The sequence below is a fragment of the Lethenteron reissneri genome, chromosome 21, assembly GCF_015708825.2.
Source record: "Lethenteron reissneri isolate LAM-NWPU_2019-01 chromosome 21, ASM1570882v1, whole genome shotgun sequence".
Classification (NCBI taxonomy): Eukaryota; Metazoa; Chordata; class Hyperoartia; order Petromyzontiformes; family Petromyzontidae; genus Lethenteron; species Lethenteron reissneri.
Genome location: NC_083799.1, coordinates 9,945,592 through 9,972,887, shown reverse-complemented (window position 1 = coordinate 9,972,887; position 27,296 = coordinate 9,945,592). Strand labels below are relative to the sequence as shown.

Below are 27,296 nucleotides of genomic sequence, written 5' to 3'. Positions count from 1 at the left end.
AGAACACACGAAGGCTTTCCATGACGGAACCTAAAGAATATGACTACCTTTACGAATATATGATCGATTATGAAAATTTACATTCTGCAATAAAACTTGACCAGCTGGATTCGAACCCGGCCCACGTCCCACATCAGTGGCAAGAGTGATATCTGAACTCCGACTAACACGGTTGGCTATGCACGGTGCGAAAGAAGTTCAACATTTTACATGAACTGGTTCTGCTCCCTGACCCTATCTGTTCCTCTTCACCAATGCACCAGCCCACACTGACCAACGTGCAGTGTGGCCAGGTAGCTTTCACGATCAGCACTGTGTGGGGATACCTTAATCCAGCAGTGTATTACGCGAATAGCTGTAAATTATTGGTGTAAATAACACAACTATTATTGTTCTAAATAACATCATCTTCAATTTTGATTTAAAGCTTTCGTGACTGCAGGGATTAATAGTCTTGGTCCTTTAGGTAAAGTCACGTAGAAGGGAAATAATAAAATAATAAAAATATAAAACAATAATATTATCACGACGTTTCGACTGCAACACAAGCAATCATCATCAGGTGTGAAATCCACAGCAATAATTTTTTTAAAAAGTGGCGGTTTTTTCTATTTCTTGCTGTGGATTTCACACCTGATGATGATTGCTCGTGTTGCAGTCGAAACGTCGTGAGAATTTTATTGTTTTATATTTGTATTATTTTATTATTTCCCTTCTACGTGACTTTACCGAAAGAACCAAGAATATAACATCATCTTCACCAATGGCCTATAAGGCTAAATGGAGGATTTCTTGTATATGTCTGTGTGTAAAGAGGTTGGAGCAAGAAGCACAAGATGAGGACGATGTTCCTGATGATTCAAGTCGACCCGAAAGCCCAGAGCCAGGTACTGACGTCTGTCCTGTGACAATGAACGGAGCCGATGTGTGCAAGAGACATCCCGCACTTCTTATTTGGCATTGGAGTCATTGTCGCTGAACAGAAGCAGAGTTAAGTTCTGTCAGAGAGGAGTGATAGCCCTTGATACAAGTCAGGGCCTATTTTCAGTTGAGTATGTCCGGTCCGGTGACCCTGAAAACATTTCCAACGTTCAGTATACCTCTCGAGATGACTGTGGCTGACTAGTGTAGTGACATAGAATTGGTCACTATGTTGCATAGCGCTGGCTGCTGGCAGGGAAGGAGATCTGCAGCTTGAAGCAGCCTTGACTGACAGCAGCCCACGTGATAGACCCCAGAGGGATCTAGGGGAAAGGTCGAGAGCCCACTAGTAGGTTCCAGAAGGGGGGCGTGGCTGGGGCGGAGCGAGGCCACGCTGGTAGGATAAAAGGGGACTCCGAGCGGGAGCTCGGGGCTGTCGTTTGGAGTGGGATCCTCGTCGTCATCGTTGCTGCTGAAGATCGTCGCCATCGCCGCTGTCGTCTTCACTTGATAATTGCGCTGCTAGACGTAGTTGGCTGTCTTAGTTCAGCGCTGTCAGTGTCAGACGGCTAGCGTTGTGTTGTAGGCTAGCAACCAGTGTAGAGTTGCGGAAAGCGAGAGACAGAGAGTGTGTAACAGTGTAGGGTACTCGGTGTTTAATTAAATAATTGCCTCCAAGATCTTAATGTCTCCAAGTCAGTCACTACACTAGTATCGTGCCTACTCTAAAGTTTACCAGCAGTCTGTAAAATATGCCGTGAAAATCTTGGATATAGCAGTGGAGAGGAAAAGGATTATGTATGTATGTTGAACTTCTTTCGCACCGTACGTAGCCAACCGTGCTAATCGGAGGTGCAGGATGATGATGATGATTTGTGGCAATGATTATTATCGATGAGGACAATGTGGTTTGTGCTGTTGTTGCCCATGACTCGGGCAGGAGCTCCGGTGGCACGAAGGGCACTGCACAGTGCACTACAGCGGCGCTCCGAGCTCCTCCGTGACTTGCGAGTAAGCCCATGTGCATCCCCACTGGCATGCCAGCCAGACTTTACACATGCAACACAACACCACGCAGACGTTACGCATGCAATACAATGCTCCACAGACCTTGAATACGAAACGCATTACTATCCAGACCTTACACTATCACACCACATGTTACAGGCACAACACAATAGCACCCGGACATTTTATACACAATACAATAGCACGCAAACCTTATATACAATTACAGCTGCAACTTCCTTTAAACATCACATCACTCAAAACCTCGCACACAATTCCACAAAACAAGACAGACCATACATACATGCCATCTCACATTCGTCTCTGCTACCCATACAATACAAAATCATGTCACGCAGTAGGCCCCGTGCACAACTAGAATGCTACTCAGATCCAATGCCAATACTACTTTACTACATACACACATAGCACGCAGGGACACTGGGAACAATGCTTAGACTTTAACGAGCTTGTGAATGTAACACAGGTTGTAAGTGTGCTGTCACTCAGGACCAAATGTGAGTATCATGCAAATGGGTTCGACTGGTCAGCGGAAGAGTTGGCATTAATATTTCTGTACTGTAATGCGTTCACCACTCACCGTGCCCCATGTTATCCTGGGGAAGCTATTACTTTTACGTGTATGTATGTACCGTATGTTGAACTTCTTTTGCACCATACGTAGCCAACCGTACTAATCGGAGGCACGGGGGAAGGACAACACACTAAGCATCGGGCAGCCGGGCAGAATATTTATGTAAACTGGTCACACGCTGCTGATGAGGCTCACAAAGTTTAGATTAAACCCGAGTTTGCATGCTTGAGCCAACTCCACTGGAAAGCAATCGATCTGGAAGGCATGTTGGCTGATGGATTCAATGTTATTTTCGTTTTACGTGGAGAAATAGACCATTGTCAATGATTTTACTGTATTAGTTACAATTCACCGCTACATCACGTCGCAACGCATGTTGTGTAATAAAAAAATATGTATTTCATACTCTCTGGTTCTTTCGGTAAAGTCACGTAGGTATAAAATAAATTAAAAATAAATCACGATGTTTCGATTGCAACACAAGCAATCATCATCAGGTGGGAAAACCACAGCAAGAACAATTTTACGGCATCTCTCTCCCACTTCAGCAAAAAAAAAAATCTTGCTGTGGTTTTCCCACCTGATGATGAATGCTTGTGTTGCAATCGAAACGTCGTGATTTATTTTTATTTTATACCTACGTGACTTTACTGAAAGAACCAGAGAATATGGATTCCTGCACTCACGAAAGCTTCAAATCTAGAAATATGTATTTGTAAATGAATCAATCCACTGTTGGATGAAGGTCCTCCCCACGCTGGTGTCGGCCATGGGGGTTGATTGAGCATACTTCACCACACTGGTCAGGGCAGCTTGGTTAAGGGGCTGGGGAGGGGGGACAGAACTGGTTAGGATACCCATCGCTGGTGTTCTAGCCTTGATAAGAAATCGAACTCAAGTCATCACCGGGTTAACGGTGCGCTCATCGCTGTGCCACCCATTTCTCGTAGTATGGTACGGCACTTTGATTTCACCCGTTCTGCTGTTAGTGATTTGAGCAAAAAATTGCAATGAAGCAATCGAATTTATTCAAATCAATTCGTATGCTCAGGATACATGCTTCAAACCGTGATTGTAAAATATTATATGCAATGAAAAAGTCAACAAATTATTAAATAACGCTACCTCAAAACACATTTCGCACAGCGGCCCATCTTATTTACTATAAAGAAGGGTAATTGCCCGAAACGTTGCATATTATATATATTTTTATTTTAAGTGTTTTTGTTGTTATTATTCATTGTGCGTGTGCACAACTGCCAGTGCAGCAGCAGCATCACCGAACAATGTAAGTATAACGGGTTTACGCGGACCTTGCAACCTCTCGCGGCGTTACGTTTAACAACATTTTAAACAGAATCGATCTTTAAATGGAATGGCCACAACACGAATCTGGACAATTCATCGAATGACACGTCCAGTATATTGATCACGTACCCCCGACAGCTGCCCACCCCCGGGGCTGATCGGTAGAGGGCGACTCTTGATCACACATCCAGCCGCGGCAGCAGCGTGGAGTCTACGATACTCGCAGAACCATTATGGCAGCCTCGGTCGATTCATCGTGACGTGCGCACCGGCACCTAATCATCAAAATCAGCAATGATCCATCCACTGCTGGATGAACGCCTTCCCGAGTTGCCACCATCCTTCACGATCCAGCATGGTTGGTCACGTACGGTGCGAAAGAAGTTCAACATACCGTACATATTTCGATTTAAAGCTTTCGTGACTGCAGGGATTCATCTTCTTGGTTCTTTCGGTAAAGTTACGTAGAAGGGAAGTAATAAAAAGATAATAAAATACAATTCTCACGGAGAATTGTATTTTATTATGTTTTATTTTTTTTCCCTTCTACGTGACTTTACCGAAAGAACCAAGAAGATACCGTACAGTACACGAGCCGATTTCATCCTTCCATCTCTACGCAGGACGTTTCCCCCCCCCCCAGTCTAAATGTGGAATTATTAGTTACACAAACACTCGCCGTGTGCGTCGAATGTCAGCTGTCGGATACGTGAATGTCGTGTTTGAATCTCATTCGATATTAGTTTGATATTGGCATCAAATGTGAAATAATTCGACCCGTTGCCGATCCACTGCTGGATGAGTGCCCTACCACGCGGTGTCGATCATGGTGGGGGAGGGTTTGTTGCACCATACTTCACCACGGTGGTCATTGCTGGTTGATCCACAAATACGAAGGAGACGTCACAGCGACGATACAACTCCACTGCTCCTGCCGCGGTTATCTGGCTTGACCGCCTTGAATGTGAAATTGTTGTCGTTGCTCTGCATCTACATCAGCCGTACGAAAGTAGAAGATAAAGGAGAGCAAGAAAGCTCGTTCAGATATCACTCACCACTGATGTTAAGCCATGGCTGGGAATCGAACCTCGGTTTCACACAAAACATTCCTGCGGAGGGAGCTGGTAGGAACGTTGGATTGCTCGGTCAATGGCCAGGGTCAACGGCGGCGTGGTGTATTCTGCAAATATGCCCGACTGTGAGGGCGGGCACAAGCCGGCGTGAGTAGGTTAAACGTTGAGTTGTATAAGGGCACCACAGGGTGACCAGCCCCTCCCCAACCAGCCCCACCCCTCCCACCCCCCACCCAGCCCCACCCTCCCCACCCAGTCCCTCCCTGCACGACGGACACAATAATCCCCTGTGGGCTGCTGTAACCAGGAGGTTCCTACCAGTATAACCACTCACTGCCCCCACGTGTTGCTGTAAAAGAACAGATCCTATATCAGTTACGTTGGTGTCAAGCTTTTGCTATAAAATGTCGCGTCTCTGAGTTGTCACCTGGCTCAACAAAATGACCCTGAAACTCTAATACTGGTGTTTGTTACGCGGTCTTTGATCAAGTTTACATGTGAAATGAAGTTATCGAACATCTAATCAGTTATCTTGATAGTTTCTCGGATTACAAGACTGCATGTACGGTGCTAACATTACCAAAGCAAGTGAAGGATAAATATATTACAGTGCGTGGTATGTTAATCTTGATGCAATAACACAGGTGGTTTTAAAAGTTGGTAACACTATCCGTAATGTGCTAAAACTTAGTATCCGATGTTGGGCGTTTATCGCTGTAGGGTAGAAGGTTAGTAAAGCGATAAAACGTGTGTCTCATAGCAAGAACCACCTCGGTTCGATTCCCGACTCGGATACATTTCTGTGTGGAGTTTGTGTATTCTCCCCCACGTTCTGCATGAGTTTCCTCCTGGTTTCATACCATAGCTAACAAAAAGCACACACACACATACACACAACGTAACTGGCATTGGCCAAGCCACCCCCAATACTGAAACAAATACCAGCAATTCACTCAACTACATGATGTTACACAGCAGCAACATCGCCCACTACTGCGGAAATTCGGCAGGACTCTCCCGAGAATAGGTTTTATGAGGCTTCCTTGAGTAAACAAGTATCATGATATAAATCTTGACTTAAAGCTTTCATGACTGCAGGAATTAATATTCTTTGGGTCTTGTGGCTTTACCGAAAGACCCAAATAATATAATGATATTCTTTGGTTCTTTCGGTAAAGTCACGTATAAAGATAAAATAATAAATTAAATAATAGCATACGACGTTTCGATTGCAACACAAGCAATCATCATCAGGTACAAATGAAATAGCAACAAAAAAATCTAACCAGAACACTATAGACAGACATATGAGCAGACAGATAACCCTCTCTGTACCTGTGTACCTGTGTTACTCTCTCTATGTATCTTGGTGATATCTGTCTACTCATATGTCTGTCTATAGTTTTCTGGTCAGATTTTTTGTTGCTATTTCATTTATACCTGATGATGATTGCTTGTGTTGCAATCGAAACGTCGTATGCTATTATTTAATTTATTATTTTATCTTTTATACGTGACTTTACCGAAAGAACCAAAGAATAATTCCTGCAGTCACGAAAGCTCCAAAACTAAGAATATAATGATATAGTGATTTATACTGCATTTAGCGCAGTGCACTTTCACCGCCACACCGCCTGCAAGGTGTGTTATCACATTTGTGTATTGTCGGGGGCCCGCGCTAAAGGCCACCAGGGGCCACCAGCCAGGGGCCACCAGCCAGGGCCCACCAGGGGCCCTTGCAATAGAGAACACTGCTTTAGCGTCGCACTCCACAGGATGCGAATTACGTAGTCGACTGACTTTGTAAGCTTAGAGTATACAAAAATCAAGCTACGTAATATTATAACTTTTGAATGCGCCTGCCCCATAAGTGAAACCGTTCCCAACTTCCAAAATGCTGGTTTTCAAATAATTTCTGTTTTATAGATGGACTTGTGCCAGATTTCTATACCTTCTCAAATAACGCTCGAATTTCAATCAGTTGACTCACGCTCGTAAATATCAGACAAGAACATGAGTACTTTATGTTTGTCGTGTCAAAATCAAAGCAACGACTGTGTGTGTGTGTGTGTTTTATAGCGCGGGCCAAATTCCAGATTGATAGCCAGTTACACCAGTCACACGCGATACGTATCAGACAAAGTTAAAGTGATGTTGACGAGTACCTATTGAAGCCGCCGTGTATGTATAAGCATAGACAATAGTTGGCGATGTGTTTGCCAGCTTGTGTCGGAACGCCTGGCAACTCGTGCAAACACCACGGTGACGCGTGCGTAGGTGGAGGTGTACGCGTGCGCGCGTGCGCGTGGAGAGCGGTGGCGGAGTGATTAGCTCGCTTTGCTACGATCCCCGGCGACCCGAGTTCGATTATTTGAAACGGTCCGGTGGGCTTCCCCGAAGTCGACTCAGCATCAAATGAGTACCTGGTGTGGTGTGTGAAAATCGCCACTAGGGAGATAAAGACCTTCTCTAGGCGTTCGCGAACAACACTTTCCACAATAAGTCTGGTAAGGCTATACAAGGGAATATTTTTTATTTTGTGTGTGCATAGGTAGGTAGGTGTGCGCGCCGCTGACTGATTGAAGTGGGTGCTGGATGTGCGTTGAGGTGTATATGTGTATATGATATCACTGCACAGGCAGAGTGGAGCGGTGGTTAACAATCAGTGGCGATATCAGAACGAATACTTGGTGTGGTGTGTAAACATCACCACTGAAAAGGTCAAAAGTTTGCCCGCGGGCGAAGTTATTCTGGCCACCTCACTCCCTCGTACTCTCGCCGCGGCGTTAAGAGGCACTTGCTAACAGCACTTGCCCAAACAAGCTGGTTGCATATACGGGGGGATCGTTGTCTTTCTGCAGATGTATGTATGTAGTGTGTACACAGGTGATTGAGGGTCAGTGTAGGTGGGAGGCTCGGTATTGTCTATTGGTGGGTGGCTGGGCGCGGGTAGGTGATTGGTAGGCGTGGGTAGGTGGGCGCAGGGTACGAGTGGGTGGATTCCGCGTGGGTCTAGGTGGTCGCACTTGTGTCGTCATGTCTTGGCAGGCAACACATTCGTTGCTGCGACCCTTCGTCAGGTCTGTCGATAAGACAATCGATCGCCATATTATCTAATCAATCACATCGCCAATGATATTTTTCACCGAGCCGATGATTCAACTGAAGCGTTCCAGTCATTGAATACGACTCAACATTTTTGCATGCGATTTTTTTCTTTAATTTATATCACTTTAAAAACCCTTTTATTCGGTATTATTTTTCCACCACTGCACAAGGACAATCAAAACCGCGCGGAACCACACAGTAGGTGAGTATGCAAGAGAGGTTTCTCCCTTACTTGTGCTGATCCTACTGCCTTCGTGATGCCTTCCGAGGGAGTGATTTTAAGTACGTTCTGCAGAGGGGTGGGGGGGCGAGGATAGTGAAGATAGTTCTAGATTTGAAGTTTTCGTGACTGCAAGGGTCCATACTCTTTATTTTTTCGATAAAGTCACGTAGGTAAAAAAGAAAATAAATAAATTAAATTTAATCACGACGTTTTTTTGATACAGTAATTTTGCTGTGACGGTTCCACCTGAAGAAGGAAGCTTGTGTTGCCTCCGAAACGTCGTGATTTAATTTAATTTATTTTCCTTTTTACCTACGTGGTTTTACTGAAAAAAACCAAAGAGTAGTGAAGATAGTCTCAAAGGCCGAGCTACCGGAGGAGTTTGAGGTTTAAGATGAGACGTGGAATGTAGACGTTACGAGGCCAAGAGGCGACGCAAGAGAGAATTGTAAATTGTTATTAGCAGTACAGCACTCTATGTGTTTTACTGCGAAATATTTCGGCTGCAGTAAGTTTCCTATATTTGATTCAACACGCGGCATGTTAATGAGACCTAAACATTTAAAACTAGGCCAGCATGCGTGTTTACTGTCGTAATAAAATCAGTCCTTTCCCAACGATTTAACATGAATAACGGATACGTATATGTATGGTAACTACGGTTGAATAAGCTGCCCTCTTTTCAAAATACGTAATCTCAGAATGCTTTCATCTGGCAAATGTTACAAAAGCCATGTTTTTATATAATTATAATCATTGTATATTTTGAGTTTGCTTATTCTCTCTCCCCTTGGTCACGTGGATTTTTCTCCGGGTCCTCCGGTTTTTCTCTCCACATGTAGAATCAAAATGTGTTCAGAGCATTTGGCTACCCTAAATTTCTACACGATGAGCCACTTCGTTGACCTTTAATTTGTGGCTAGGTGGGCCTTACCTGGTAAAAAAAAAAACGGTTGAGTTTAGTTCAAGGAATGAAATTTTTTAATAAGACTTATGGAGGTCTTCGTACATCAGTGGATTCATCGTGGCTGCTGATGATGAGGCTTATAGAGAAACATGTTCACGCGTGTTTTTGCTCGTGGTTCGCAGTCTCCAAGATCGGGCATGCAACGCGCCATGTGGCGGCAGGCTGTCGTGATGGGCTCTGATATTTGATGACAAGTAATGGACATTATAAAACAATAACTCAAGAGTCTGACAGATATCGAACTGCGACTCGCTACGGTCACACTCGCAGTGTATAACGAGTACATAGGAAACACATCGAAACCTTCAAGTGATTACGCCTTTCATAATTATTGAGCCGTTTCGTGAGATGCAATGAACACGAATGACACTATAAAACTTAAATTATAATTAGTGTTATAGAATGGGTAGTAGAACAGCTGTAGTTTTGTGAAGATTGCAAGGACCTCGCTGTAAATTCCCCCCTCCCCCAAAAGTCTCCTTTTTCCTCTCAAGTCGGCTGGCTCGTTAAAAAACGACCGTCATCGATTCATGAATGCAGCGCCTCGCATCACTTCTGCTATTGACGGGTGTTCCTGCCACGGTACTCGGTTTTAAATCGAAGGGTCCTAGTTTTCATCTTTTAATTGAGGCTTTGGAGAAGTGTTCTGGTGAAGAAATGTATCCGACGGAAGGGGGTCCCCAACTGAGTGGGAGATATCGAAGCAAGCGGTAGAGGAGCTGTCGTTTTTGGAAGAATTCTCGAAAAAGAAAAGCGAAAGGGCTGCGATTGAAATGGTGCAGGCGCACGTGGTGGCGTTGTGGCTAATCGAGTGCGCAGGCCGTGCAACTGCACCGGCGCCCACCGGATGGAGGGGGCCCCTGGCACGGGGCTACGAAGGTAGGAAAATTGAACAGGGGGTGGGGGGCTAATTTATTCGTCGTACGAGGAGCCATTCCAATCGCGCTTGAATTGGAAACCACACATAAAGCAGGTGTTATCGGCTGTGTCGGGGCTTCGTAGCGCAGCAGAGTGCATTGCTGTACTGCAAATCTATGCTCCTACGTCTGCGCTTCCCGCTTTCACCGACCCGCACTGGTTAGCTTTGCCTTCAAATCTAAACTAATTATGTGCTGCTGCGTTAGCGGTAAAGAAGCACAATTTACAACAACAACAACAAAACACTCAACACACTCGCCGTGGCGTATGGCCTACACGCCGTGGGGAGGCTCTCATCCAGCAGCAGAATGCCAAGCACGGTTTAATGCACATTCGCTTATTAGTTTATCCTTCTCACGTTGTTTTACTGCCCGTCTTCTGTGTACGGACGGACATATACGCTCTTAACTCCTTAAGTATGTTTTCGCGATTGTATGGCTCTCCGATGTGTGTTCGGCTTGTGTCGCTACGTGGTGTTGTTCGGTACGATGTCCGACGTTTCGCTCCACGTGCTGGGAGCTTTGTTTGGGAGCGAAATTCCTGCCGAACAACAACAACAACTTTCGATTTAAAGCTTTCGTGACTGCAGGGATTCATCTTCTTGGTTCTTTCGGTAAAGTCACGTAGAATGGAAATAATAAAATAATAAAAATAAAACATAATGAAATAATTATCACTAAACAACAACAACGCGGTACAGCCCGACCAGAAAAAAAGAAAGAAACACGCACCGCCGAGCGAACGAAACACGCGTGTCGTTTTGTCGCACTGCTGCTCCACGCAAACCCGGGTGCCCTCTGGTAACCGATCAACGCTGCGATCGTTGTGGAGGCGGTGCGTGGACCGGGTCGCGCGCGCGCGCATCAATTAACATTCCCTCGACGTGGAGCCACGACCACAAAGATCAGAGGGTTCGCGGTGACCCTGGGGTTGAGTCAAGCGTTCGTGCGCCGCGAGAGGTCGTCATTCCAGGTACATCCTGACGGCACCTCTGTCATGTCTGCGGCTTTGATATGGGTGCCTTCCCCTGTCTTGTCGAATTGCCATCGTTGGCTACGTGTGGCCCGTATTGACGTTAATATTCTTAAAAGATATGCTTTTAATGCAAACAGTGTTCTTTTTTTTTCTCGGCAATCGAAATGCGCGTCAGTGTTTTTTGCGTGGCTGGGCTGCGTACGGAGAAGTATTTAGAGCAAATTGCACGCGAAAAGAACAACATTTTGTACGATGCAGTGTTTTCCTCTTTCATTGTTTATGGATGTAACTTGCGATAACGGTGAGCTCTTCTTACGATCCAATCCGTAGGCCTAAAGGTCAACAGTTATAGATTCACACAATTTCGCAACCCAAGAAAACATAAATTGCGTCAAATTTCTATCACAGCGAATAGAGGAACAGTGCTCTGGCATTGAACTCGCAAAGAAACAATCGCGTGCTTATCCATTGCTTTTTGCTGCTACGTAATATTATAATTAGATCAAGAAAGAGTATGACTTTTCATTTACATGGTGTTAATAATACATATTTTTTTAGATTAATAACCGTTAATTTAAAATAAAATATTTTCAGCGAAGCATGGAGAGATGTATGTATGTTGAACTTTTTTCACACCGTACGTAGCAAAGCGTGCTAATCTGAGGTGCGGGGGAAGGACAACAAACTAAACATTTTGATGCGTGAATAAAGACCAGTTTTTATTATATACAGGATCATAGATTGTCCTCAAATGTGTGAAAATAACGAGGGCAAACAATTTGCTAAATGCGGCTTGACATTTTGATAAACACGTGGCGACGTAACATTGACGTAAATTAATAAGTACGGTGTCTCTATTGTGAATACACATTCAACTTATACAATAATCAAAAACTTCCACCTTCATCAGGTAATGAACGTAGTTTGAGTGAAATGTTGTATGCTGATGATAAACTCGATCATTAAAAGTTTTAAGTCACCGGTGGACTTTACCGGTCATGATTTTAATCAACACATTGGCACGCTCTAATTAATATCTCTGTAAACGTGACGATCTTGTCAGGGTGGTTGAGGCTCAATGACAGGATTTTATTTATCTCCATAAAACCACCACGTGACCTAAGATAAACACAAATATGAATCACAGACCAAGTGGTTTGTCTAAATCACCATCTTCTCATTCACCAGTCATAATCTATGAATTGATGGATGAAGGTTTCCCCAAGCTATTGCCATCTCACAGCCTCGCCATACATCACTTTCACCTCGCCCCTGCATACCAGCCGAATCCATCGTGTCATCTCCGCGGTGGGCATCTGCTCAGGCGTGTTCCCTCCTTCTGCTGGCACTGTCTCCCTTTCCTGTCTCTAAGTATAGGGGCTTTATAAACGATATATAAACGCTGACTTCTACGTATGTATGTATGCTGTTGAACTTCTTTCGCATTGTACCCAGCCAACCGGGGGGGAAGGACAACAAACTTAACACAAAAAAGCAGACGTGTCAATCCCGAGATCACTCAGGACTTGGTGAGCTTAAATAACCTGCAATGATCCCTGCACACGACCCAAGGCCCTCTGTGGAGCTGGGCGCGAGGCCTGGAGTTTGAAGTAATCCACGTGTGTGCGCGCGTTTGTTCGTGCGTGCGCTTGTTTGTACGTGCGCTTGCTGTACAGGATCACGAGATGCTGCGGGAGATGCCCCGGCCACGCACGTGGGGCGGAGGCTCCGGCTACCGGCGCTACCGCAGCCTGGAGCCGCTGGAGATGCCCTACTCCCAGTTCCATCCGATGGAGGCTCACGAGCATATGGGCTACCACCCTCCGCCGCAGCAGCAGCAGCAGCCGCAGCAGCAGCAGATCCTGTACCATCACACGCAGGAGTCGATGCCTCCTGAGCATCAGCAGCCACGCATCATCCACCAAACGGTGAGTGCCTCCGCCGGCTTGTGCCACGGTCTCGGTGGCGAGCGTGCCCCGGCTGACCAAATCACTTGGAATGCACACAATCTCATCCGATCTCAGAAGCTAAGTGGAGTTGAGCCTGTGGTAGCTGTGTCTAATATATTTGATTGAAGACCAGGCTTACAAGAAGTGACATAATAGGGATGGGGCCTTTGAGCAAATCACTTGGGATGCACTCGATCTCAGAAGCTAAGTGGAGTTGAGCCTGGATATGTGCTTGGATGGGCGACTGCCACATATAAAAAAAGCAGGTGTTGTGAGCTGCTGGGTAACAGAGGGCGATAAAGCAACCATGCTCCCAACTTTGCCAACCCACGCTAAGCAGAGTTGTGAAGTATGGTCAAATAATCCACCCCACCGGCATGGCGTAGGGGAGGTCTTCACGAGAAGTGGATTGATAGAGGGCTGTACATGTGGGATAGTTTGAGGCGTATCCGCTCGTATGCATCAGTTATCGTGAGGTGCTCTGGTTCCCTAATCCCGATTTGTAAAACATCTTCAAAGACCTGGCGTAGAAACTCCAAAACAGGCTTAAGAGTCAGTGAGGCCTTCCTGAGCAAGCAATGGATGTGTTGCTATTACTGTATTCCTGTATTTCTCGCAGTTTGCATTGCGTATTTGCCCGTTTTACACTACTAACTGTAAACTAAATTTTTTTTTATTCATCCAGGTATGGCCCACTGAGCTATATAGCTCTTTTTCAGAAGCGACCTGGCCACAAATGATATCTCAACGAAGTGGCTTATCATGTGGAAATTTATAGCAGCCAAATGCTCTAAAACACATGTTGATTCTCAATTTGGAGGGAGAGACCAGAGGACCCAGAGAAAAATCCATGTAACCACGGGGAAAGAGACACGCAAACTCCAAATATACAGGCATCAGGGTCTGGATCGAACCCACGATCTCCTTCATACCAGGCCAGGTAGTTAACATCTCACCAACGTGGTGCCCAACACTAACGCACAGCAAGTAATTGGCGAATTGATAAACGTGTGTAGAGCTGGGATATCAATTTATTTATTCTGTCGGCTCAATCACTCGACTGATAGTATAACAAAAAGGCATTTGGCAGGCTTCACAACTTCATTGGCATAATCAACAATGGCATGCCAGTCGTGGCTTGTAGGGAGGGTTCTTGCCTTTGAAGGCAGGATGTATATGTGTATGTTGAACAACTTTCGCACCGTGCATAGCCAACAGTGCTAATCGGAAGTGCGAGGGAAGGACAGCAAACTCAACACAAGAAAGGAGTTATGAAGAAATTCTTTTCAATCTAAATTATTTAAAAGTGCATAGCTCCAGTGACTTCCTCATATCGGAAGGAAGAGCATGTGTTGTAATCGAGAACAAAAAGTAGTCGATTAAAATGTTGTGATTTAATCGACTTGAGGGACCAATTGTCCCAGCTCCCCTTCAACAGGTATTGTGAAAAGATAGAGATCCCCCGTATAGCCGTAACAGACTTTTGGGCTGGCCAGCACCACGTCTGGCCGCCTTTGTCTCCGTAGCGGCGATGTTTATACACAGTTTGAACAGTTTACTTAGAATTGCCCTGTGAGCTAAGAAGCTTGATTCGGGTTTCATCAACAAAACAGAAAACTGTAAAATTAAAAACACGTTTGCAACAGGTCTCATAAAATTTTTATACATATATATTTTTTAACACCATACCAGGTATTTATTTGAGGTTGAGTCGACCTAGGGGAGGCCCATGACTGGTTCAGATAATCGTCACTGGTATCGGCCGTGAGTGGGAATCAAACTCAGGGCGCCGGGTTCGTAGCCCAGCACGCTAACCACGACACGACACTATCCCTCCAGGTACACACTTTCAGATCTCATAGTCCACAATAATTGCACGCCAAAATAATAGCTGCGAGAAATTTCATAAGGAATACAAATTGGGGCATGTACCATGAAAGCGTTCAACAATACAAAGCTTTACATCTAAACAAAGCAGCACAAAGGAATATACATTCCGATTTAAAGCTTTCGTGACTGCAGGGATTCATCTTCTTGGTTCTTTCGGTAAAGTCACCGAAAGAACCAAGAAGATGAATATACATTCCTTAAGATAGGAACACAACGACGGAATCTCCGTGAAGTGAGCGGCTTGGTGCTGGTGAACAGACTCAGAGTCGGGTGTGGGTTATGGGGCTCAGTTTGAAAAAGAACTCCCCGCGGCTTGTGGCTTCAGCACTCAAAAGGTGTTTTCACACCCTGGCGTTGCCTAGGAGAACGGCGCTTGGCGGAGCGGAGGGTGTGGGGTGGGACGGGTGGGTGGAAGGGGCTCGTATACCTGTGCCATCCCACCGACATGTATCCCACCGATATCCTTTGTGAAGGCAGTTGCACGCAAGCCGAGCGGCCTGAGCTGGGTCATGTTTAATCCCAGACAACAAAATAAGCACACGGAGTTGAGAGAAGCCATGTTAATGTGGGTGATGTTCTGGGTTTGTTGTTGAATAACACGTGGCGTCCAACACGTGGTGTCCAACACAAAAACACATGGGAGAGCTACCCTGGGGGTTTTGCTTATAGTCCCATGAAACCTGCCGGACGGTGCGCAGCCCTGCGGGAAATGGTGTTTTGTCCCAGATGTCAGGTTTATTCCCCGTGGGCTGAAAATTAGATTGTTCGTGCTTTTAGCGATGAAGTCGGCTCGTGTGCAGGCGCTGGGTGGATTGTAACAACGCGGGATGGTGAGAGATGGTGGCGGCGTGGGAAAGCCTTCATCCAGAAGTGGATGAAGGGGAATGATGGGTTTTATGGTCAATCAGCAATTTTTAATATTTGGGTCCTAATATTTTCTCGGTAAATGGAATGATTAAATTCTGTTAGTGCCGCTCAGGTGACTTTCTCCCCCACGGGGAAAGATTGGGAATGAACAGAGGAATATTTTACTTTATTGTCTTTGAGCCAAACGTCTTTCCTCAGAATAAATACACATTTTAAAGCAGAATCTAATACATTTAACAAATGTCTTTGGTAAAAAAAAATTGGCCAAGCATTCTGAGTGAGACATTCCCGATACATTATTTGAGGTAAAATAGCGAAAGTGTTGCTGGGAAGAGTACAATTTATGTTCTCTACTTATAGACAAACCACTTGGTCCATGATCCGTATAATTATTTTTCTATTTAGGCCACATGGTGATTTTATGGGAAAAAAATATCCTCAAGCACCCAACAAGATTGTCACGTTTATAAAATGTCAAAAATCTTTGGCCCTTAACAGTTACTCAAAAACGCTGGCTCCCATATATGTACAACCAAACTGACCGAGGCTGCCACAGTTTGCACGCAGCACCGACACACACCCGCTCACGTTCGCCCGCCACATTTCCTCACGTTCGCCCGCCACATTTCGTCCTTGGAGAACGCAAGTCCGCTTAGGTGTGGGGGAGCCAGCTCTGCGCAGAGCAACAGAGTTCACGGTCTGTTGCTTAAGAGATCTGGGTCAAGAAAGGTACTCAGAAAGTGCTTGGAATTCACTCCCGAGCACTGTGAAGGAGAGAGCTCTTGTGCGTGGCCAGTATTTGCTTGGCCCAGCAAAGAGCTGAGAAGGGCTTTGATCTGGAGCCACTCAGCTGTGTGACTGAATGTGCAATTTAACTTTTTTTTTTTACCTTTACCAGGAATGGCCCACTGAGCTATGTAGCTGTTTTTCAGAGGCCACACATTATATCTCAACTAAGTGGCTTATTACGTTGGAAATGTATAGCAGCCGAATACTCTAAACGCATGTTGATTCTAAATGTGGAGGGAAAGACTGGAGGAACCGGAGAAAAATCCACGCAACCACGGGGAGAACATGCAAACACCAAATATACAGTCATCATCAGAGTCCGGATCGAACCCACGACCTCCTGCATACCAGGCCAGGGAGTTAAGATGTCGCCACCCCAGTGCCCACGCGGTGACGAGATGTTAACTTAGTCATGCGGTGAAGCTTAATCGAGACTTTATGCGTGGATATCTGTGTGTGGGCGGGTGCCTACTTACACTGTGCTAGGGAGTCAAAACAATACCTGAAGAGAATGGTGGTGAGCCAGTGACGGTAGTCTTCTACTTTTCTACGGCTGAAGTAGATGCAGGACTGTTTTCTTGGAATTTCTCTCACTTGATGCAGCAGTCGTGCTGTGACGGTTTCAACTGAAGATGGAAGCTTGTGTTGCCTCCGAAACGTCGTGATTTTTATTTTTATTGTATTTTTATTTTACTTTTATTAATTTTAGTTTTAAATTTTTTACGTACGTGACTTTACTGAAAAAACCTAAGAATATAGATGCAGAGCAACAACTACATTTCACATTCAGGTGGTCAAGCCAGACAACCACGTCATGTCTGACGGTAGTGACAGGTGGATTGCGCGCAACCAACCTTGCGTCCCGAATTCAATACCTGGTCGTGGCTAACATCAACGCTGGGTGACATTTGAACTGGGCGCCCCACTCCACCTTCATCAACCCTCGCTGAGCAGGGTGGTGAAGTATGGACCAACGGTCCTCACCACTCACATTGTGTGGAGGCCTTCATACAGCAGTGGATTGACAGAGGACTGCAAATATTTGTTTTAACGTTGTAAGGGGCTCACGGGTATCAATATATATATTTTAAATCGTTACAAACACCGCCCCTTAACAGATAAATATATCAGGTCGATGTTTGTGGGAACGGCCGTCCTTCATCGCAGAGAAAGAGAGATGGGACAGACTCATAGTTGGAGATTGCACTTCACACCGAGGGGCTGTGAGAGAGCTGGGAAAGTTTTTCACATTTGTGAGGCGTGATGAGACGATGGCACATACGAAATGTTTAGGAAATGTTTGAGACGAGTACAGGTGTGGACATACCGTATACAGATAAACTTGACTTGTTAGGGGTTTGTCAATTATTCCATGTGCACCGGTGTAAAACTGTGCATACACTATGCACTACATTAGCGGAAGAGTGACTATTCTTTTCGATATAAAGCTTTCGTCACTGCAGGGTGTTCATTGGGATGCTGTCTTTTCGACAGCTCTGTTTCTTCACCTGAGGACGGCTGCTTGTGTTGTGGCCGAAACGTCGTTAGAATTTTTATTTAATTATGTTTTATTATTATTTTATTATATCCCTTCTACGTGACTTTACCGAAGGAACCAAGAAGAAAAAAGTGACTATTCTCTTCCCCTCTCTTTGTGAAAGACATGAAGAGTTACCGATTTTTTGCTACCTTTTCTAGACATCGTCTTGAGATGTGGTCGCATGTAGATGCTGCTATTTGTTAACGCACACACTGTCGTAATTGTACATTGCACGTTTGTGGTCGATGCCCGCAGATGCCCGGACCTCCAGCCACAATCATCCAGCAGCTCCCACCGCAGCAGCCGCTCATCCACCACATCGCAGCCGCCTTGCCGGCACAGGCCCCGCCACAACAGCGCGGCAGCATCAAGGAAGGTAGCGGCAAGCAGCACCATCGCGTCGTTATTCCACCCCCTGCCCCCACCTGCCCCCACCCCTGCCGCTATTCGCCCAGGATGTAAGGGGGGGTTATACTGGTAGGAACCTCCTGGTTACACCAGCCCACAGGGGATTATTGTGTCCGTCTGTCCGTCGTGCAGGGAGGGGCTGGGTGGGGAGGGAGGGTCTGGGTGGGGAGGGGAGGGTGGGGCTGGGTGGGGAGGGTGGGGCTGGGTGGGGGGTGGGAGGGGTGGGGCTGGGTGGGGAGGGGCTGGTCACCCCGTGGTGCCCTTATAAAACTCAACGTTTAACCTACTCACGCCGGCTTGTGCCCGCCCTCACAGTCGGCCATATTTGCGGAATACACCACGCCGCCGTTGACCCTGGCTATTGACGGAGCAACCCAACGTTCCTACTAGCTCCCTCCGCAGGAATGTGTTTAAACCACAGGTCACGCGCGGTCGGGTAATATGTAGGTAATCGCACTCCTTCCAAAAACGTTTGCAGGCTAGCGTGGCAGATTTAGGGTTAGGTGATACCAGTGGTCGGCAACTGCGGCTCTGGAGCCGCATGTGGCTCTTTAAGGACTGCTTCGTGATGTTATTCTCATGCATTGTGTCTCTTGAAATATTGCGGTTTTTTTACCGAATTAGATTTTTTTTTAATCTTCTTGTTATTTTGGTTGCCGACCCCTAGGCTAGACAATCGTCTCCAGTAGAGGAGTTCTCTAAATCTCCCTATAGCGGAGGCCCTTCCGTCAGCAATGGTGTGGAGCGAGCAATTTCAGGGCTCCACCTTCAGCTCTGTGACAACAAATCCGCGTGAAGAGGGTGACTGCACCATTCGCATGCATTGGCCGGAAAAGAAATCGGCACCACCGAAGTTTTTTTCCCGGTTCGGGTGGCGGTACAGACAAGTGAGATCAGGCGGACAACGATGCCGGATTATTTTTTTTCGACCCCAAAACGTGTGCAGACACTCACCGCGCATTGTTAGGAATCATGCCGGTTGTACGCATGGGCGCTCACGAGAGCTTCCCCTTCAGGCTATTGTGTTCACCGCTCTTGAGCTTCTGAATGGCAAACCTCCCGTCTGGATAATAGCGAGGCATCTCGTTTATAAGAGGGCAAATAGGCTGCAAATACTGAGACTGCTGTGGAGACAGGCGGTTCCTCACTACGAACGGGATGTTTGTGCAAGGCGTTAGTGTGCGCGTGTGTAAATGTGCCTGGGGATCGGTAGGGTAGCGGTTAGTGCGCCGCGCTACGAACCAGGTGAGCCGATTTCGATTCCCGCAAACGGCCAACACCAGTGGCGATTATCGTAACCGGTCCTGGGCCATCCCTAGGTCGACTCAGCCTCAAATTAGTACCTGGTGCGAAGTGTAAACATCGCCATGAGGGAGATGAAGGTGGCAGGGCGTCCCGGCTTTCATAGGTGCTCACTAACAGGACTTGCCCCAAAAATGTGTTAAGGCTATACGGGGGATCTTTGTTCGAGTTGGTCATTGTGTCTACTCAGTATTTCTAGACGAGTGTAAAGTGGATTCATTTTTTTTTATATTTATAGGTATACGTTTTGTGCCTATGCACATGTAGATGTTTACATGCACGTACATGTGCACAGGAGTGGATATTTTCACTAAAGGAGAGATTCAGTCAATGCTCGCAGGGTGTATTTTATACGATCGTGCACACGCCAGCATCTCTGCATTTCCTGCGAATAAAAACAGAGCCTCTGGAATGATGCCATAGGAACAAACCAAGAAACATAACTGAGAGAAACAAAACTTTCCTTGTTACTCAATAGCAAGATGTATTTTCTAACCACTCATGCCTGATAAGCAACTATGTTAACGTGTGGTCCACCAATCAGAATATGTACTTATACTGAAGGAATTCGATGAGCTATGAGTGCAAAGTATAGGAAAGGTAAACAACGCACTTTAAAATATATAAAAATGTAAACTGAACTTTAAAACATTTTTTTACCAGGTAAAGCCCACTGGAGGTATTCACTTATTTTTTAGAAACAACCAGGCTCAACAAAGTGGCTTGTCGTGTGCAATTTATAGATATTCTAAAATAATTTTTGGCCCTGGGTAAAGAAAAGGTTCCCCAGCCCAGTTCCGTAACAATCACGTGCAATGATGATTATCACTACGGTAATATTATTATTATTCGTTATCATCGTGGATGGCCGCACTGCGCGCGCATAGAGGCACACAAACACTCCGTTGCTGAGCAGCAGAAAAAAAACGTGCGTGGAGTCGTGGCGCCTTGCGCAACTCTGCTCTTCAGTAGGAAGCACATCGCTCTCTCCCTGCAAGGGAGCTTAAGCGCTTTTGTTGTGGTGGTCGTCAGCACAAAGCCCATCGGGGATTCCTGTTGGGTCTGTTTATGGCCAAGATCCCCTGTGTTCATTCCTTGAATGCGGTGTAATGGTAAGAAGTGCCCTCGATACACGGGGCTCCACTGAATCACACACAGCGTGAACCTCCTCCTTCACTTCCTTATTCTTCCCTCCTTGTGCCGCAGACATGGTGGAGATGATGATGTTCCAGAACGTGCAGATGCACCAGATAATCATGCACAACATGATGCTCAACGCCTTTCAGCCGCACGGTCTGGGCCCCCCTTCGACACCGGCTGCCGCGCAGGTAAGACGGCCGGAGCACGGACGTGGATCTACTCGCTCGCCCGACCGTGCTGCCGCGTCTGCGAGGTTCAAAACTCGCTCGCCTCGAGTGGGAAAAACTTACATGCTAGCGAGAGGTCCTCTGCGAGATGGCGCCCTCCCTGGCATGGCTGAAAACGTATTTCTTTAGAACTGCTTTTTGTGTTTCGTTTTTATCATCGTTTCCCCGCACCTCCGATTAGCACGGTTAGCTACGTACTGTGCAAAAGTTCAACAAACATACACATGTAGTGAGTCCAACTGAGTCGCAGGCGTTGTTCTTTAGAGGCAACACTTTTATTGTAACATCAACCCGCTAACACGAGGGGGTAACTGCCCCTTCCCCAGATGCAGCCTAGGGTGGTGACCACCCAGCTAACTACTCTATACGTCGGAGTTACAGCTACGAAGGGTCAGACCCTCACTCAGGTCTCCGACCACGTGTTGATGCCTCGTAGGATGTAGAGTTTCCAGCTTGTAGACGTGGAGCTTCCAGCTTGTAGACGTGGAGCTTCCAGCTTGTAGACGTGGAGCTTCCAGCTTGTAGACATAGAGCTTCCAGCTTGTAGATGTTGAGCTTCCAGCTTGAAGAATGCAGTGGTCCCGGTCCCTCTCAGGGACCCACCTTATATCCCCCCCGGGTCGGGGCCGCTCCGCCCTTGGCCCCGCCCACCTTCTGGAGCCTTCTAGCTTCCTCTCGATCCCCCTCGAGAGCTCTCCCCGGACACGTGATCACCCCCTAGCCCCCCCCCCCCCCCCCCCCACCTGGGGGCCTCTCTGTGGACACTCCGGATCACGTGTCTACAGGGTCAACTAGAGTGCCATGGCCCGGGGCAACCCTGCCCCTGGGCTGACACTCTCCCACTCCCCCTGTGGGAGCCCACACTACACGCTATGCATGGTGCCCGCGCTATCCCAGCGCTCACCAAGCCCCGCTAGGGCTGGTACCACACCCACTCACGGGGTGTACGCGATGACGATGCATCGCACGCCACGGCCCTCTCAGGTCGGCACCATACAGTGACATCCCAGATTTCACTAAACATACTAGAAAAGCTGTGGCATCGCTATCCACTGAGCCGGCTTTGGCACAGCACCAGGACACACAGGCCACAGGCGTTGGGCTACAAAGACGGGATGGGATGTTGGAGAGGGGAGTGCCCTCTTTTCATTCCGTGCACCAGGGCACGTGCCACCCATGCTGCGCCGCTGTAGATTTGCACAATCGTTCACCAGGACACAGACATTCATAAGCGATCGCTTCCTCGTGTCGTCCCTTCTGCCATCGATGCGCAGGAGCCCACCGTGCCGGCAATGAGGTTCGACAAGCAGAGGCAGTCGTCGGTCCACCACCACCACTACCCGCCGCCGATGCTGCCGCCCCTGCCCGCGATGCCTCCGATGCCCATGTGGCCGGCGCCACCCATGGCCCCACTACCGCCGCCACCGCAGCCACCGCCCCGGCCTCCGTCGGCGAATCTCCCACCGATAATCCACCACACGATGGGCGCGACGCGCAATGTGGCTCCGACGCATACGTAAGCACCGCACTGCAACCGGGGCGCGGGCGCACAAGCCCCGCTAGCCCAGAGTGGGGAGGACGGAGGGGACCATCCCCGACCCCTGGCCCTCGTGCCTGGAGACGACAGGTGTGGGCCATCACAGCCGCCCAAACAGTCGGCACGTTTGTTGGAGCGATGGCGCAATTCGGGATTCTTGACCTGGTGGCCCACGGGCTAAAATATGGCCCGCCAAAGGCTCTTGGATTGGGCTGCCGAGCTATGACCAGTCGACTCATTGCTTGCAGAGTCATGGGTATATAGAGATGAAAGAGCTGTAGACGAGGGATAACGATTAATTCCAAATCCGGTTGATTCAAATTGGATAGCAATGCATGCGTATGCCTTGTGTGCCCTTTGCACTGCATCCAGTGGTGTAACTATCGAGTGCGCACGTGGTGCAACTGCACCGGGCCCTCATGGGCCAGAGGGTCCCAGGCTACACACTGGGGGAGGGAATTGGACAGGGGGTCCCATTTTATTATTTGAACCAGGGCCCATGTCAACCGCACCGTGCCATTGACTTGACGGAATGTACTATGTTGTACCAGTGGCCGTACGTACCGGCATTTGGTTCATGGAACAAAAGTGTTGACGTCCCTGACAAGCCAGTGCCGGTGTTGTCACGAGTGATTATACAAGACACCCGCTTATCAAAGCTCACCATCACAGCGCATCAAAGCGTCAGCTGTGTTTACAGTCCCTTCGCTGCCCAGAAACCAAACAAGAACGCAGGCTTGTTAAACAAATGCTGCCGGGGATATTGCTCTGGAAAGCCAATAGGCTGATGGGCTTTAAAAACACATTTGCTTATTTTTGGGTTTAGTTTGTTGTCGTCCCCCAACCCCATCACCTCCGATTAGCACGGTTGGCTACCTATGGTGCAAAATAAGTTCAACATTTGTACACACATTACATTTATAATGTTTGCTTTTGCCCTTCATGCTCCAAACCAACGCGTCCAGGGTGTGTGGCGATCCCTGGCGAGTGCCCATGAGGGCACAAGCCAGCTGTACAGGATGGACTCCTGCGGTAGAAGTCACCGTTCGCTCAATGGCTGGTCTTGGCAGAGCTTTACACGTGCGTGTGTTGTTTTTAAGTGTAGTAGACGCCAGGCCATCCCACCACCTCCACCACCAAGCGCCACTGGGACTGTAGGCGCCAACGTCTTGCCAGCACAAGGTGAGTGACAAGTTACGAGCAACACAGCCAGGATAAAGACAAGACAAAGATCCCCCGTATAGCCTTAGCAGACTATTGAGGCAAAGTGTTGTAGCGAGCACCAATAAAGGCCGGTACTGCACACGATGGGGGGTCGGTGGCCAGCACCACGCCCAGCCGCTGATGTTTACACACTGCACCATGTACTCCTGTTAAGGCCGAGTCGACCTAGGAGAAGCCCAGGACTGGCTCAGTTTCTAACCAGTGATGGTGCTTATGAGCGGGACTCGAACGGGGATCACCGGGTTCTTAGTGCAGTATGCGAACCACCGCACCACCGCCACACGCAGCGATATACAGCCGGTGGACACAAAGACAATTAGCTCGCCTTAGCCATACACAACCAATGCCTGGCCACACAGCCATACATCGCGAACACCACCAGCGATACAACGGAAACGAACTCCCTGAGGACATACATCTGGCAAATAATATATGCAAGCTGCACATGTTAACCTGTCACACATCCCCTGCACGCAGCAGAGACACCCCTGATGCACAACACCAGATTAGATAAATGACCACATGTGTACCCACACACGTAGATTTGTTTTTTTTCTTTTTTTTTCTGCCATTTCAGAATATTACGACTTCTCGCAAGATTGACAGCAGCAACAGCAGCCCAAATCACCAAGCCCAGAGTTGCCTCAAGCCTGCGACAGGGCGACGATGCAACAGCGACGCACGCTGGCTCAGTGGCCGCCCCACGTGCAGCGGGACACTCGACAGCCGAACATAATCTCCGTCTTACCCTTGTTGTCAAACACACATTCCACCTTGATAATAGTTTTTTTACCCTTCTATCTGGCAACAAAACCGACACCTTTTTTACAAGGAGTCATGTTTGCATAGACCACAATACCTGCAGTCATAATGCAAACAAAAAACATAACTCTGATAATGTATGCACTGTCCTTGAAGTTGATTGGTCCACACCCGAGACAGCTTTCCTTAGAGCCTAGTCTCACATGGTGTTGGACCAGATGACGCCAAAAGGCGCACAACTCAAAGACAATGCACCATCAGAGTATGAGAGCTCGGGGTAAGCATTTACACCATTGGAACCGCATTTGCCAGTCAAAAATATGATAATTGTTGTTTTTGACCCTTCTATCTGGCAACAAAACTGACACCTTTTTTTTTATTCCACCTTGGCGCGAGTAAAACAATGTCAAAACGTGCCCGCGCTGTGCGCGCCTGCATGCGCGTGCGCAGACTTTACACATGCCAACAACGTGCAGCTCTTCCCTGGGCCTTCCGCCAGCTGCTCGGCTCCACACATTCCCGTTCAGCTGTATTTTCTTCTCATTTTTATAACCCTCCTCAATTTGCCCCAGTATTATTGTTGTTCTTCCCCACCTGGTACCTCTCCGTTAATTGACAACGTACATCCGTGCAGTTATTATTTATCCCCGTCACCCATCATTACGCACCTCCGATTAACACGGTTGGCTACGCATGGTGCGAAAGAAGTTCAACATGCGTACATTCGACACTTTTTTTTCTTCCACGCGCCCTACAACTCTCCGTGATTTGCCGACACGCCTGCCCGTTATCCCTTATTACTCACACTCGCCTCTTATTATATCGGTCGCTATATTTGTATGGAACACAATTTTGCTAGGCTCACTCGCTCGAAACACATTCCTGCAGAGGGAGCTGGTAGGAACGTTGGGTTGCTCGGGCAATGGCCAGGGTCAACGGCGGCGTGGTGTATTCCGCAAATATGGCCGACTGTGAGGGTGGGCACAAGCCGGCGTGAGTAGGTTAAACGTTGAGTTTTATAAGGGCACCACGGGGTGATCAGCCCCTCCCCACCCAGCCCCACCACCTCCCACCCCCCACCCAGCTCCACCCAGCCCCTCCCCACCCAGCCCCTCCCCACTCTCCCCACCCAGCCCCTCCCCACCCAGCCCTTCCCCACCCACCCCTCTCCACCCACCCCTCCCATTTTTGGATGCACGACGGACGGACACAATAATCCCCTGTGGGCTGGTAGAACCAGGTGGTTCCTACCGGTATAATCATGATATCTAACGACCTACCTCGGATGAGCTGAGAACAGAACGCTGCTGTCTGGCGGTAGTGACGCGCGGCGTCGGCTGCATCACACATTTGCCAAGAATCACACCGACTGCGCACGTTTTCTCGGTTGTGCTGTTACGACTCTCTAATGTGTTGTCCGGGCTGTAGCGCTGTGTGTTGTTTAGCACGGTGCCTGTGACGTTTCGCTCCTAATGCACGTGCAGCAATATGGCAGACAATGCCAAACAGCACGCGGTGCGTCTGGGAAAAAAACGCATCTGAAAATAACCCTTGTCGGGTTTTTATATCGTGAAAATATTCAAAAACCGTGTGGTTACCAACCGATGCAACTTTTTCCATAAAAAAAAGATCACTTCAGGGAACGGAACTTTTTTTGCAATAGGGTGGATTGTCGACTCTGACTTTTCAATTGCTCCGGAAATTACCCAACCACTTAATCGGCATGTATATGTTGCGGGTTTGCTCTCCAACACACCAGTTAGTGCTAAAGTACTAATTGGCACATTTTGTTTAAGTGATACACCTTTTTCGATTTAAAGCTTTCGTGACTGCAGGGATTCATCTTCTTGGTTCTTTCGGTAAAGTCACGTAGATAATAAAATAATAAAAATTAAACGTAATAAAATACAATTCTCACGACGTTTCGGCCACAACGCAAGCAGCCGCCCTTCGGTGAAGAACAGGTCTGTCGGAAAGACAGACCTGTTAAATCAGACGTTGTCTTTCAGACAGACCTGTTCTTCACCTGAGGACGGCTGCTTGTGTTGTGGCCGAAACGTCGTGAGAATTGTATTTTATTATGTTTTATTTTCATTATTTTATTATTTCCCTTCTACGTGACTTTACAGAAAGAACCAAGATGATACACCTTACAAATTGTCTGTGTAGGATGGTTGCGGGTTTAACGACGCATTTATATTTACGCGATCTAACAAAAAAAACCCTTTATTATGGATATTGGTCGTGAAAGCCTGCGTGTTAAACTGACTTAATCGACATCCATACAGGGTTACTATAAAGGACGTTCGTGCACGGTTACTATGGCTTAACACGTGAAATACACGATCGCTGTGGCCTCATGTTCATTTGGCACACGACCCACCCCACCAAGGGACCCTCCAACAACCCTTCGGTAAGTGGTTATCTGCTCTCAATTTGAATGGCCCGGTATTTCGCTGGTGTCCGCTGTACGAGTGTGCATTATGTAAAAGTGTGCACTTTCATTAAAATAATTATGATTTTTATTGCCGTTTTCTCTTTGACTGACACCGCAGCAGTGGCCAT

General features: G+C 47.4%; 1 protein-coding gene across 2 annotated transcripts in view; it reads left to right on the top strand.

Annotated features, from left to right (window-relative positions):
- Positions 1-26,607, top strand: part of LOC133344979 (uncharacterized protein C21orf58-like) — a 29,801-nt gene extending 3,194 nt beyond the window's left edge. Inside the window, exons 3-10 of one of the 2 annotated variants that reach the window (XM_061555310.1) lie at positions 815-887; positions 1,862-1,932; positions 12,773-13,024; positions 18,387-18,507; positions 21,048-21,169; positions 22,483-22,724; positions 23,851-23,927; positions 24,547-26,607. In XM_061555310.1, coding sequence (XP_061411294.1) covers positions 815-887; positions 1,862-1,932; positions 12,773-13,024; positions 18,387-18,507; positions 21,048-21,169; positions 22,483-22,724; positions 23,851-23,927; positions 24,547-24,572 — 984 coding nt within the window. In that variant the 3' untranslated portion in view covers positions 24,573-26,607. Of the gene's footprint in view, positions 1-814; positions 888-1,861; positions 1,933-12,772; positions 13,025-18,386; positions 18,508-21,047; positions 21,170-22,482; positions 22,725-23,845; positions 23,928-24,546 lie in introns of both variants that reach the window. The other variant, XM_061555311.1, reaches the window with a different exon arrangement.
- Positions 26,608-27,296: the final 689 nt, after the last annotated feature.